This window comes from Astyanax mexicanus, chromosome 10 (assembly GCF_023375975.1).
Source record: "Astyanax mexicanus isolate ESR-SI-001 chromosome 10, AstMex3_surface, whole genome shotgun sequence".
NCBI classification, from domain to species: domain Eukaryota; kingdom Metazoa; phylum Chordata; class Actinopteri; order Characiformes; family Acestrorhamphidae; genus Astyanax; species Astyanax mexicanus.
This window is the reverse complement of record NC_064417.1, coordinates 19,096,501-19,111,767: the sequence shown is the minus strand read 5'-3', so window position 1 is coordinate 19,111,767 and position 15,267 is coordinate 19,096,501. Positions and strand designations below refer to the sequence as shown.

Below are 15,267 nucleotides of genomic sequence, written 5' to 3'. Positions count from 1 at the left end.
GTTTGTAGGCAGTATTCTGGTAATATGCATTGAATCAAATGTTTAAAGGTATTTGGATATTTGATTTTGATAATGCTATGTGTAGTTTTGGTCGCAGTGCTTCATTTTGCAGGAGATATAAAGTATTTTGCAGTTTGATTGTGCATTTTACCAATTGGAAAAAACTGATATCATATACAGTTAGGGCTGCAGCTATCGATTATTTTAGTAATGGAGTACTCTACTGAAAAATCGATTCGATTAATCGAGTAATCGGATATCACATATTTTTGATTAAACAAGACATTTCACTTAATAGTGAATGACCAATTGATTTCCTTTTTTAGATAAGCTATATTGTTTAATTCACAACATACATTTGCAAACTGCTAACACAAATACAAATAAATAAAGGAATAATAATAGTTTAATAATTAGTACCTTAATAAATGATGGTAAATTGTTTTCAACAAGGATTTCTTGTAATTATTAAACTATAGGGAATTAATCAATAAAAAAGGCATAAACATTTGCATTATGTTGTGCATCTTAGCTTCTGAACAGCAGAGATGTTGTCAGTTTGTCTTACCAAGCTGGTGACATGTATTTGTATTTATACAACAGTTAGTTCCGACCTCACAATCTGATTGGTTGAGAAGTGTTCTAGCTGTGCTGATATATGTGATAACATCACAGCCTTCTCAAACTAAAATTGTATCACTCCGCCGACGAGTTGCTGAGTAACGGCTTATACATACAGGACACCCGCAGCAGCGTTAGCTTAGCACAGGCTAGCACTCAGCCGCGGCACACTCGCCCGCAGCGCTGATTCTTTTGTGGAAAAAAGGGAAAGAAAATCGCTCGGTTACTGCCGTCTGACAGCCAGAACGCTAACCAGCCAGGCTAGGCTAAGCTACACTAAGCTAATGCTGAGCTAAAGCAAGCTACGCTAACCTAAACACAGTCCAGCCGGCTAGCTAAAACCAACACCACCCAGCACAACAAACAGAAATGCTCAAAAAATGCGCAGCTTTCACCTGAAGACGACTCCGTGGAGCAGGAGAGGAGAGTATTAGCGTTATTTCACACTCCTAACGTTACCATCTTCACTTATTCCCAATTTTGATTTCAAGTTAACTTTCGTGGTGTTAGTCTGTATGAACAATACACCGTTTTGTAGTTAAGTTTCAGTTCTGTGACAGATTTTGTGGAACTACTTTTTGGCGGAAGGCACAGTCCACATTAAAGCGTAGTCAAACTGAATTTTCTTTGAAGTTCTTTGATTTATTTTCTTTATTCTTTTTGTAAAAAAAAACTGTTGTACCGAAATGCGCACCCTTCTTTTTTTCTTTTTGTATTAACAAGATAAAGATATCCTTTATCTTCTGAATGGCGCTGGGGCAGACTCTTACACTGATTTACTGTTCGCAGGTCAGAGGATGGCATGAGAGAGTCATGGCTCCCCTGGGTGTCCCCGCTCCCTGGCTGAAGGCAGCACTGTTGCTGCTCCTGCTCCTCCTGCCTGCATGTTTATGTGCATGTCCACGTTCCTGCAGCTGCCCCGGCCCAAAGGAGGTGCACTGCACCTTCCGCCATCTACCTTCACCCCCTCGCAGTCTGCCCAAAGACACGGAGAGAGTCAACCTGGGGTAGGCCCTTCTGTTTCTACACTGATGTCGAAAAAAATTCTTTCACAGCTACTCAACCTCATAGTAAAAACTTGGTACATGGTGCAGTTTGCTGTTGGAGTACGTTTTTATAAGCTTTGCATATTATTTCAGGGATTTTCACCCATTGATCCTGGTAAAAATGCTCCATGTTGGTATAATAAGGCTTGTGGGAACATGTTTTTGAATAGTGCTACAAATCCCTAATAGGTTGAAAACCAGACTTGAATTTGACCTGCCTGTTGTAGAATATTCAACCTTTTCATGTTCAACCACTCCTCTGTTGATTTGGCATTGTATTTGGAGTTACTATGGTACTGAAAAGGTGACATTTATCCCAAGCTTAAGGTTTTTAGAGAGGTATTTTGTCACACCCACCCATCCAGTATTGGAAAAAAAGGTATCAGATGGAGCTAATGGGCCCAAGGTTAATTTTCACACCTTTCGTCTGTGTTGTTCAAATAACAAAGGAGCTTGTGAATATATCTATGTCGGTCTGAAAAGAAGGTGTGTTCAGGTAAATTTCTGGTGTATTGCTTTCTCTGCAATGAAAAAACGCAGGTGCACCACTGACTGAAAAAAACTTAGCCAGATATCAACAGTCAGACTTTCATCTTGGCAGTGAATTATCAACACAGGCACATCTCCAATGTGCATACACCCCGCTAGTCAGAGTGCACCTGGCTCTTAAAGGGAACAGGCAAGTGAAAGCTGATTGGTCTATTGCATGCTATGCTCAAAACACCCGTGATTAATTAAGAGAATTAGTACATGCCTTTTGTGCATTTCAAGACATGTAAGGTGTATTTTTCTTATTGTAACGATAGCAAAGACACACTAACATGCCCTAAATCAAGCTGCATGGGCCATGGTGGATGACTCACCTAAAGCCTAAAACTCTACATTACTACAAATTTTAAAAAAGCCTACAATATTTTTGAATTATTAAAAAAAAAACATCTTACACAAATATACCCAATAGATTATTTGATTATTCTTTTATGAATATAATTAAACAAAATGATATGTGAATGATAAAGAACATTGTTAACACAGTTACTTGCTCAAATAAAAAAAGAATCATTTTGGAAATCAAACAACTTGACTTGAAAATATTTTTTTTTTATCCTGAAGTTTAAAGTGAATCTACATTCATAGTCTTTTTTTTCATTTTGTATGTAGGTATAACAGTATTGTAGCTGTGGGACCTTCAGATTTCGAGAACCTGCGCCAACTAGAGATGCTGATGCTGCATGGGAACGACATCAGCTCTGTGGCTTCAGGATCCTTGTACCCCTTACGCTATCTCCAGGTAACCTATATAGCAAGCATGTCTATCAGATAATATACTTCCCTCTGTTAAAGTAAGTATACATCTGTCTAAATGCACTTCTAAATTTCCAATATTTGATCCTGTGGTTTTGTTCAGTATTGAACCTACACTGATATTGAGTATCGGCACACTCCTAAATAATATATATATATATATATATATATATATATATATATATATATATTAAAGATCAAATGAGCTACAAATTCACAATCCACTCACTGTCCTTCTTTATTCTTTTAGATACTAAAGCTTAGCTACAACAAGCTGAAGTCGGTAGACCCCGGCATGTTCGAGGGCCTGACCAGCTTGGTGCGTCTTCACCTCGACCACAACCAGATCACCTTCATCGAACCTTTCTCCTTTAACGGATTAACCTCGCTAAAGCTGCTTCAGCTGGAAGGAAACAAGCTGCAGGATCTTCACCCACACACCTTCACCACCCTCTCTCTCCTGGGCACGTTCTGGGGCTCGGGCCTGCGGCACCTTCACCTCGCAGACAACCTACTGGAGTACCTGCTGCCTGCCACTCTTCAGCACCTGAGCAGACTGGAGGTCCTCACCCTGCATGGAAATCCCTGGACCTGCGACTGCCAACTCCGCTGGCTCTTAGAGTGGGACAAGCAGCATGAGGGTGAGATCTGTGTTGACATGAATTGACATGAACTATAGTCTGCCCTAAGATGTTAAGATTTTGCACGCCGAGTGGTCCAGTGGTCTAAAATGCTGCCACTATGAGCGGGAGGTCGCCGGTTCAAACCTCGACTCATGCAGCTTTGCCATCAAGCTGCCGGCGCTCAGAGGGAGCAAAATTGGCCCTGCTCCCTCTGGGTGGGTAGATGGCGCTCTCTCCCCACATCACTCCAAAGGGTGATGTCCACAGCACAAGGCGTCTGTGAGCTGATGTAATGGAACCAACCTTATGAGTGGGTTGAGTGGGTTGGGTAATTGGCTGTGTAAATTGGGGAGAAAAAGGAAAAAAAATAAAAATTCAAAATAAATAAATAAAAAAAATAGATGTTGCATGTGCTTTGGTCCTATTTTACAGTTTAAAATAATGAGGTTCTTTGCAGGAAAAATGAAAAACATCGGTTCCATGCTGTGTACATATTTTTAGAGAAGTATTTTTGGTATCACTTTATTTGGATGGTACATAACATGATTTTTGGCAGATTATGGTTTTCCGTATGAAAACTTGTTTGGGTCCAAAGATGGTGAGCATACCGCCTTAAGGTGACTGAAAACCAGTTTCTAAAAGCACTTTATCACAAGGGTTTATGGTTAGATTTAAGTTTTATATCAAGGTTTCTGTTAGGATTAGGTTTTAGGGTTGATTCATGGTTGAGGTTAGGCTTGAGGGTTAGGTGTAGGGTTATGTTCTATTGTGAAGCACTTCGTCTTAAGTTGCATTTAATAGACATGCAATTGAATGTTAGTTAAATGTTAGTTGAGCATCTATTAGGCAACTACAATGGACCAGCCAAGTAGACCAGCCAAGTTGATATGTGTATAAAAGATGTGTATATTAAGAAACTGTTGAAAGTTCAAAGGACCTCTATACAATGTAAAGGTTTAAAAAAAGAACCACAGGCCCCGAGTGGTCCATCAGTCTAAAGTTCTGCCACTATGAGCGGGAGGTCGCAGGTTCGAACTTTGCCATCAAGCTGCCAGCACTCAGAGGGAGCAAAATTGGCCCTGCTCCCTCTGGGTGGGTACATTACGCGCTCTCCCTCATCACTCCTACGGTGATGTCTGCAGCACAGGGCGTCTGTGAGCTGATGTATTGGAACCAAGGCGCTGCGCTGTCCTCCAAGCGCGCTGGCTGCCCGGCAATGCTGCATCAGCAGCAGCTCGAAAAGAAACGGTGGCTGACTTCACATGTATCAAAGGAAGCATGTGCATGTGCTTCATCCTCCTGGATTTGGGGTATTAATAGTGATAGGGGGAGTCCTAATGAGTGGGTTGGGTAATTGGCTGTGCAAAATGGGAAACAACTTAAATAAAATAATATAAAAAAAAGAACCACAAAGCAATACCATGGATGGGTTGAGCAGAAAAAAGGTAATACCTCATACTGTTGAATAAAAAAAATAAGTGTATCTTTAAATGAGGACGGTATTAAAACATTTCAATGTGTCAATTTTCTGTTATACCTGAACAAAAAAGCTGATCCAGTAATGTGCAACAGGAGCTCACTGATTTGTGCTGTCACTCAGAAAACGTAGGAGTTTAGCAAAGTGCTCCATTTAAATAGCACTTTGTGCCTAAAACAGTCAAAAACACACCTAAGAACATTAATTTAATTAGCTTACAGATTTGAGGCCCTAACATCTAAAATTGAAACTAAATAAATATAGTGAGAAGATTCTGTGTTCCAGAGCTTATATCTGTGCAGTGTGAAGCTGCTTTAACACAGTGTTTTCAATGGGATGTGCAGAACAGAGTCACATGGCTGCGAGCAGTGAACACTGCACATACCACCCTCAGTCATCACAGCATGGAGCAGCAGAGACAGCATTTGTTCATAGCAGTATGTTATCTGGCTGCGCCTTATCAGCAGTTTAGCTCAATTAAAAAGCAGTATATTTGATAGCCGGGTCGGATCAAGAACACATCACATTCTAAACACAAGTTTAGAACCGCTCCAGAGAAAAAATATGCATGTTGGGTGGTGGATAAAGCAGATTATGGCTAAGGTTGGGGTTAAACTTTTTGGCGTAAAAAAATTTAACTTGGGTTAAAAAAATAACAAATGACTGATTCCAAATCAAACGCCTGTGTTAAAAGCTTTAATGTTGACAGCCCTAGTCTATACATGTCAGTCAGTCAACTGCAGTCACACAATCTGTATCACTCTTGTCTTAACACTTATAAGTGGGGTTTTAGCTAGTTTAGCTAGTTAGCTAGCCAGCAAAAGTTATCCTGCTATCTAAGCTAATGTTAACCAGCTTCTCTCTCCTGATTCACAGCAGTGAAACATTTGTGGTTGTTTGTGGTATTTGATAGTTTTTTCAGTTTTAAAATAACAAAGGGATGTGATAATATGGAAGCCACATAAACGCATAAACAAAACTTTATCTGTGAGGATGCTATTGTGATTATGCTATTACCCATCCTATAGTTATATTTTGAGGCTGTGTTATTGAATTAAATAGCAGATACAACTTAAACAAGTCAGACAAAAAACAAGATGAAATCTTTGAAAAAGACCATTTTGAGTGTAAAGATCCTTTTTTAGTTTTATTTTAAGACCCTCACATTATGCAGATATTAGCATACCTTAAAGAATAATTAAACAACAAAAGTGGACAATCATATGTCATATTGCTCAAAGCACTGAAGAGTGTAATGTTTAGTGTAATGGTATAACCCCCTGTCCAATCAATTGAGATGAAATGATGATATTAAAGTGGTTGGCTAAACTGCACCAATCTACAGCAGTGGGAGAGGAGAAAAAAACATTACCCAACAAAATATTTTAAATTAAATCCTGTTTGAAGACAGATACTTGTTGGTTTAGCCTCTTTATTTTTTTCTCTTGCTTGGTCACCTTGTTTTTGCATGCTCTGTATTTTTCTATGCCGCTGGTGTGACACACCCCATGACTCATTAATGCGAAATTGGATTATCATATTACATTAGTGCATTAATTTACGGAAAGACATTTATGAAGAAATCTGATTTAATTGGCATTCAAATGACAAAATATATGACCTAAATCTTTATTCTGACCTTTAAACAACACAAGACATTTTCACCCTACTTGTACTGGACACACAGATGGCATGTGGGCTCCATATTTAACCAATCTGCATAGTAAACTCATATATACAGTGCTGTGTAAAAAATATTTAGCCACCTATAGGTTTCTTTTGTTTTTGCTTTTTTTATCATACTTATATTTTTTTAAATAATCAAACACATATATATATATAGTAAATATAAAATATTAAAAAAATATATTTATTAAGGGAAGAAAAGTCTATCCAAGCCAACCTGGCCCTGTGTGACAAAGTATTTGCCCCAAAACCTGATAACTTGGTTTTGCCACCCTTGGCAGCATGAAATGCAAACAAGAATTTGCAATAACTGGTGATGAGTTTCTGTGGAGGAATTTTGGCCCACTCTTCTCTGCAGAATTGTTTTAATTTAGGCAATTTTTAAAGCATTTACTGCCTGTTTAAGACCATGCCACAGAGGTGGACCTGCTGATTTGTTTGGATCATTGTCCTGCTGCAGAACCCAAATTAGCCTAAGTTTTGTCCTGGTAATCATCAAGATGTATTTAGGCAAATATGAGGCTTCTTCTATTTGGTCAGCGGTAGTTTTTGCATTGGATTCTCACATGGATACTATTTTTGCTCAGTCTCTTTTTAATTATTGAATAATTAACACTGACCTTAACTGAGAAAAGTGAGACCTGCAGTTCTTTAATGTTGTTCTGGGTTCTTTTGCGACCTCCTGGATGAGTGGTCCATGCCCTTTTTGGAGTAATTTCAGTAGGCCGGTCCTGGGAAGGTTCACCAGTGTTCCATGTTTTCTCAATTTGGGAATAATGGCTCTCTCTGTGGTCTACCAAAGTTCCAAAGCTATAGAAATGATTTTGTAACCTTTCCCAGAGTGATCAATGTATGACTTTATTTTCTCACTTGTTCTTAACTTTTTTCAGATTAGGACATAATGTGTTGCTTTTTGAGACCTTTTAGTTGCTTCATGCGGTCAGACAGGTTTTATTTAAGTGATTTTTTTGATTCTAGAGTAACTAGGCCTGGTTGTAGCTAGTGAAATTAAACTTAGCTTTCAAAAAAATCTAGTTAATCACACTTAATGTTTTTTTGTATTTACTCAGGTTATCTTTCTCTGATATTAAATTTTGTTTGATAATGTAAGTATGACAAAAAAAAAAAAAAAAAGAAATCTGTAAGGGGTCAAATACTTTTCTAACCACTGAGAAACCACTGCCACTGCATTACAACTAATTTGTTAATGAGTACATTTTGACCAGTGCTCTCTTGCCCTCTTTTTCTCTGCAGGAGTGATTAAATGCAAAAAGGAGAGAGACTCTGCAGCTCCAGAGAACTGTGCAGTGTGTGCCTCACCACAGCCCCTCAACAACAGCCAGATTCTCCAGCTTTCAGCCCACCAGCTGTCCTGCGACAGGCCCGCTCTTAAGTCTCCACTGAAAATAGGAGAGAGCAGTGCCTGGGAGGACCAGGAGCCAGACCTTCCTTACATCAAAGACCTGGAGCATCCACTCGGCCACTTGACTTTCATGTTGTCTGACAGCCATGGAAACAGGGCCCATGTGGCTTGCGACGTAACCCGACCAGTTGAAGGAACTTCCATGGTGTGGGAACAGATGAAACGGCTGGAGGAGGTGGCAGTAAATGTGACCCTGCAGACCCTGCTGGAGTGTGAGATTGACAGGGAAGCTCTCCAGAACCTGTGGAGGCTGGTTGCCTACTACTACGAGAGTCCAGCCATCCTGGAGCGAGAAGCAAGGCATCAGAACACTTCAAAGGTGACTTTTCAGTATTCCCAGGCCACAAGCGAGGACAACCCTTACTTTACAGAGCTCAAAGGACATTTGATGGCTGAACCAGCTTGGCTTCTGCAACCCAGGGTCACGCTTCAGTTGAACAGGCGTAAGACCACTACAAAAAAGCTTGTGTTGAACTTCTCCACTTTTATATCAAAGCACCTCAATGGAAGAGGTGAGCAAGAAGATAGCGTCTCTTCTTGGGCTTTGATCCCAAGAGGAGCCCCTGGGAGGATTCAGGCAGTGCTGGAGCACTCAGAGATTGCTCTGGATTGTAATGTTCTAAGCTCAGGACATCAGTCAGTGGAGTGGATGCTTCCTGATTTAACAACTCTAGAAAACACTGATTCCCAAAGAATTGTGTCGGAGCATAACAGATTAATCATCAAAAATGTAAGTTTGTCCGACAGTGGCCTCTATCACTGCTTTGTTAGGACTGAGACAGATGTGGACATCGTTTCCTACAGGCTCATAGTTAGGGAACGTCTTCTAAGTCCCAGTGATTTAAATGGAAAGAAGATATCTGTGGAGAATGGGGAGTCATTGAGTCTACCTTGCTCAGTTACTTCATCTCAGCCAATCGAAACCAGATGGTACCTACCGAAGCAGGAGATTCTAAAGGCATCTGCAGCAAGGGGACGAATCTATGTGTCGCAAAACAATACACTGATCATTAAGAAAGTGATGCATGAGGATTCTGGGGAATACAGCTGTTTAGCAGCTAATCTTTATGGGGCAGACATGTTGTCTCATCTGGTTGTTGTAACTGGTGAAAAAGAAGAAGAAGAGCCAGAAACAGAAGAAGACCCAACAGATGTTCAAGGTTCAAGCAAAATCAAAGTCGAATCACCTTTATTTGGCGGTGATGACAACGAAGGATCAGGATTCCAAGAGATTAAAAGACCAAATTCAAAACAAACACCACATAGGGGAGATGGGAAAAATAGGGGTTCAGGCGGAATCCACCGGCAGGGTTTTAAAGGAAAGAAAATTAAGGAGAATGTGAGGAAACCAAATAAGTCAGTCAAAGAGCTTGACCCAGGCCGTTGGGCGCAAATGTTAGCGAAAGCTTCTGCTAAAGTTTCAACTATGCAACCAAAGACAGTTATGACAACACTAGAAGTGACAACAACACCAACTACAACACCAACTACTACAACTACAATTACCACAACAACTACCACAACTATGACAACACCTGCACCAAAGACACATTCGCCAACTACTACACCAACTAAAAGTATTACCACAATTACACAAATTAACCATATTCATACTAAACAGATACAGGTACCGCCTCCCCAAAGGGAGCATACAGACCAAAGCTACAGAAAATATTTCCTAACCACATCAACCCCCCAAAAAACAGATAAACAGATAATACAAGAAAAAATAAGGGCAAACAACAATCCCATTCCAAATCAAAGAAGAAGGCCATTCAGCAGAAGGCCTGGATCAAGAAGGTTTCATCTACCAAGACCTACACGCCCTCCACCAGCCACAACATTTACAACACCAACAACTACAATACTTCCTAAATCAGCCATAAGCTCCCTGGACACTCATTTTCTAACTACAGAAAATATTGAGCATGACCATCAGGCCAAAGATCATAGTCCAAATGTGATGCTAAGACCAAAGTCTTCTACTTTACAGAAAGAAAAGCACAATGAATCTCAAGGTACCAACCAATATCAAGAACCAGTAAATCTCCCAAGTGCAACACACCTCACTTTTGCCACAGAAGCACCTGCTAATGAAAAGTATGGACATGGAAACAGAGAAACAGAGAAAAACAATATAATAGTTACAATCTCTCCTAGCACAGCATTTACCAACATTAAACCTCCCACAACACACACAGAACCCCAAACCACAGAGAAACCTTCTCTAAATAACTTCAACAGACACAGAGTGGACCTTTCAGAAGCCAAACCACACAATTCTCCTGGCTTGCCCGTTCACCCTTGGTTAACCCAGAAAAGAAACCAAATGCCAGTAATGCCAAGACCTTATACTGCACCTCCGTTCTGGACGTACACCAACCGAGTCCCCATCTGGCCCACAGTTCATGGATCAGGGCATCATTCTTCTCATGACAGAACATGGCATTTGCTGCACCCAGGCAGAAGGAATTCAGGGTCCACCAATCGACCTGAAATCACAGCACAAACAGCAGACTCCACAACTTATATCCCTTGGTCTGCGGCAACCGCCATTCCTCGAATCATTCCACCAAATATCAGCACATCATCCAGAGTCAGAGACTACTTACTCTTCAATAGGCTTCGAACCCGATACCGCCAATCCCAGCTTGATGCCTACCGCCTACCACAGCTAGGCAAGCTAGTGACTCCCAAACCCAGAATTTCCCAGCCAAAACTGGGGCCTCCACCAACTCCACGTTTCCCAAGCATCTACAAACCTGTGACAGCCCCTGCTGTTGTAACAGCTACCAGCAGACCATACACAACTGCCAGCATTCTGTATGGCAACCGCTGGCACTACAGTCATTTTGGAATAAAGAAACTGAGCACTGCACTTCCCTTTCCCAACCTGATGGGTAGCGGTGTCAAACCCAGGATCATTACAACAGATGCCATCACCATGTCTGCAATGGCAGAGGCCAATGTGCTTCTGCGCTGTCAGGCATCAGGAGATCCCAAACCTGCTATCTCTTGGACCAAAGTATCCACAGGTGAGACAACTAGATTTCTGTATTTGCAATATGTTTAATAAATATTTGAATTTATTCTGAGTAAGGAAATATTTCTATCATTGAAGGAATTTGTACAGTACATAAACAAGATATCCATCAAAAAATTGAGCCAAATTCTTCAACCATTCTTGAGGAAAAAAAAATCTTATAACCCACTTATGCATTTTTTTTTACAAATATTTCCCATAACATTTACCAGTAGTTTCATTGGGACTGATTCAATTAACAAGCTCAAGCTTAAGTTTGTGTGTGTGCGCGTGTGTGTGACAGAGAGAGAGAGAAAGAGAGAGAGAAAAGAGAGATTTTGGTGCCACATTTTGTGCTGATATGATTCGTTTGCATTTTTAAAAATGTATGTGAGTTTCTAGATTATTTGCATGCTTTAACATGTATACATTAACACCTAATTATATTAATTTAAGAAATTTCTGGCATTAAAAAAATGCTAATGATCTGCTTTGAATGAAACACCTACTTTTAGATCATTCACTCAAAAAAGAGTGAGCAATGGCTGCCAACGTTGAACCCGTCCAGGAGTTTCTAGTGAACATCTACATTGCACAGACGAAGCCAAGCAATAATTCCTTTTAATTAATTAATTTAACTAATGTTAGAATAAAAAAAAAAGTAATGAAATAATACCTTTAAGTTTAGTTTTCCAGACAGAGATTATGTCTGTGTTGTCCAGAATAAGGCTTAGGCCCAGTCCCATTTCACCCCTTGGTCCTACCATTTAGCTCTACCCCTTGGTTTTGTGCTGTTTTGTTCAAACGGAGACACAATACAAAACTGAGGGCTGAGAATCACTGGGAGGATTGTGGCGCAAGCAAACAAAAACACATAAATAAAGTATCTTTCTTGTAAAAAAAAATACCATAATGTTTACTTTAAATGTTGTTATGGCCATTTTCTTCATACCAAGCATTAAAACATTGCTAGTAATTTGTCTCTGTAGCCAGCTAACTTTATTGTTCCACATTACATGGTGCAACAGATGGCAGAGGCTGCAGGTGGAACAGAAAAATAAAAGTTTAAAAAAGCTATGCATGTAGAACAAAAAATGCAGGGTTTTGAGGAGCAAATTGGCCTTAAAATTGGCCTAATTATTCTGTAATGTGGACCAGGCTTCAGGATGAACTTGGTGAATAGGGTCCTTTGTAAGCACTAGCATGTATTTGTGAATTTGACCATGCCTGTAACAAACAATCAATATATAGCACATATGGCAGTTAATCCAGCAGCTGATTTTGTGTATCTGAGTGTCAGCCGAGGAGAAATATAAAAACAGAGCACTTATGCGTCATGTGGCAATGCACTGACTCTGATTAAGGCTGATTAATCACATAAATAATGAGTACAGAACCACACTGAGAGCTATGCATTTTTCTAAACTACCGCCTGAGTGTAGCATAAAACCCTGCTGTGTTAAATGACTTACAAACCAACTGAAGCTCAAGAAATAATATATTGCAGCCACTGTCTCTATTCAGTCTTCTAATTAAGCCTGAGAGAATAACTATTGTATTTTGACAGTATATTTCTACAAAAACTACTGCAATAAATTGTATTATTTGGTTAATATAATAGCATTTTATACCACTGATATAATGAAAACCAGTGTTGGGCACATTACTTTGAAAAAGTAATTAGTTATAGTTACTCGTTACTTCTCCAAAAAACTAACTGAGTTACTAACGGAACTAGTTACCAGTAAAAGTACCTATTGCGTTACTTCGCCCCGTAAAAAAAAAGAACAAAAGAAAATAAATGATGTAATTACTAATGTTATTAAAAAAATAACAAACGAAAATAAACCCAAAATGTTGACAAAAATATAATCTAATGAATTAAAAAAAAAAAGAAACGAAAAACAGGACCAAAGAAAATTACTAAGACTTGTAATACTGAAAAAACCCCGGAAAAACCGAATACGCGTCTGGGGATAAAAATTAAACAAACCGAACCACACTCAAAGGAACAATGTATATATATAAACAAAATAAAAGAATGGACAAAAACAACAATCCATTAAAAAAGTCATTTAAAACAATCACAGGCGTTTTGCACAGAATAATAAAAGTTTTGGTTAGTTTCAGTTTCAAATTATGAAAACAGCTCACCAAAAACTCAACCTATCCTTTATTTTTAACGATATTTTATTAACTTACAGGTCCTTACTTATTTTTATTTAACTGAACTGAGTTGTATATTATTTATAGCTTCGCGCTGAATTCAGCTCCGCACTGCGAAAGAGAGAGAGAGAGAGAAAGAGAGAGAAAGAGAGAGAGAAAGAGAGAGAGAGAGAAAGAGAGAGAGAGAGAGCGCGCAGTGAATTTTGCCTGATTTCTCTTGATTAATTATCCACCAGTTTAAATGGCAGCGCCTGTGTGGACAACTAACCTCACACACCTCCCTAAATTAACGATAAAAGCAGTCAAGAAATGGCCAGAAAATAAGTGTGAAAAAAAGCGTAATGTAGACCAAAATGTAGACTCTAACAACCAACAGCAGCAGGGGGTGCTACTATAATAATTTGTGTATTTGTCAAGCATAAATTCCATAGCCAACAAAAAAGAGTGAGTGAATAGTTAGCCTACGGTAAGAAGCCCTAACTTTTTGGCTGCAGTGCAACAAATATTTACATACAGGGGAGCTAAATCTCTATCTTTTTCTATGTTAAAAGTTTTAAGAGGGAGCAATATTTTATATTTATCTTTTTTTTGTGTTTGTGTGGCGGACTATGTGAAACATGATTAAATTACATTGTGTCATTTGTAGTAATTTTAGGTCTGTTTGCCTGGCTTAATATATACTGTAAGCTAACAAAAGTTTTGCTTAATATTAAAACTGTAAAATCTCTTAAAAAGGCTAATTCTTAACAGGATACTTTATGTGATGGGATCTAGAGAAAAACCTCCACATGATGAAATTTGATCATTTTGAGATTTTGATACGACCTGAAACTCTATTTTAAGATCTTTTTAAATCTGTTTTTATTCTTCTTTTATTCTGTCTGTATCAAGTGCAATGAACAGTAGTTGGTTTTAAAAACAGAATTTTGTGCAGGTTTAAAGACTGGCATTCCAAAAAGAATCACACTAATAAACAAATAAACAATAAACTTTAGCATGTACAGTAAATCAAACCTATTTTGGTGAGATATTTTGGTGAGATATGACAGACATAATGTTTCCTGAATTTTACTAAAACATTGCCATTCAACACATTTTCACTCTATCCCAGACATATGCTATAGAGTTGGTGGGCCTATTTGGCTAAAAAGTCCAGGGCCATTTTTTGGTCCCAGTCTGTCCCTGACTATTATGAATATTCAGACATTAAAATTGGATTATTACAACATGCATAAATACATAAAACAATGTTTATAAAACAGTTCTGACCAAACTATTCAAGTTCATGGGCTCTCATTGCTAAGACAAAATATTAAACAATAACGACATTGGCAAAAATGATTGAGGTTGATTATACAGTCCAAACAAAATATTATAACAACCTCTTTATTTCTGCACTCAATATATGCCTTATTAGCTCCACTAAGCATAAAGTAGCACTGTAGTTCTCTAAATACAGACTGAAGTCCTGTATCTTTTTTTTTGCATATTTTATTATCCTCCTTTTACAGGATCCTGCAGGACCACCTGAGTCATTCTTACTTAGCACTACAGTGACTGTACTGGCATGGTGGAAAAGGACTAGAGCAGGGGTTGGCAAATAGTTTTGGCCGCGGGCCAGATATTTTTCAAGCCATTACGTGACGGGCCACAAAAAAATATCTCTTTTTGGAAAATGAAGCAGATAAACCCAAGAAGAAAGGAAAAAATCGGGATTGAACCGGTGTCGTCAAAATTGTGGTCCAATACACTATCGCTGCCCCAGCTAGTGAATTGGGACATCGCTAGGAATAAAGGACTTATAAGGAGAATGGGCGGAAAAATGAGAATGGGCAGAAACTAAAGTCGAACCGAGCATGACAAAGAGATGGGAGGAATGTAAACAAAAGTTTGCCAGA

The 15,267-nt window shown here is 39.0% G+C and overlaps 1 protein-coding gene across 1 annotated transcript in view; it reads left to right on the top strand.

Moving 5' to 3' along the window:
• Positions 1-15,267, top strand: part of si:ch211-159i8.4 (matrix-remodeling-associated protein 5) — a 42,784-nt gene that overhangs the window by 18,526 nt on the left and 8,991 nt on the right. The window contains exons 2-5 of the mRNA XM_049484345.1: positions 1,411-1,628; positions 2,829-2,958; positions 3,223-3,613; positions 8,013-11,216. Of these exons, the coding sequence (XP_049340302.1) occupies positions 1,435-1,628; positions 2,829-2,958; positions 3,223-3,613; positions 8,013-11,216 (3,919 nt within the window). The 5' untranslated portion in view covers positions 1,411-1,434. The remainder of the gene's footprint in view (positions 1-1,410; positions 1,629-2,828; positions 2,959-3,222; positions 3,614-8,012; positions 11,217-15,267) is intronic.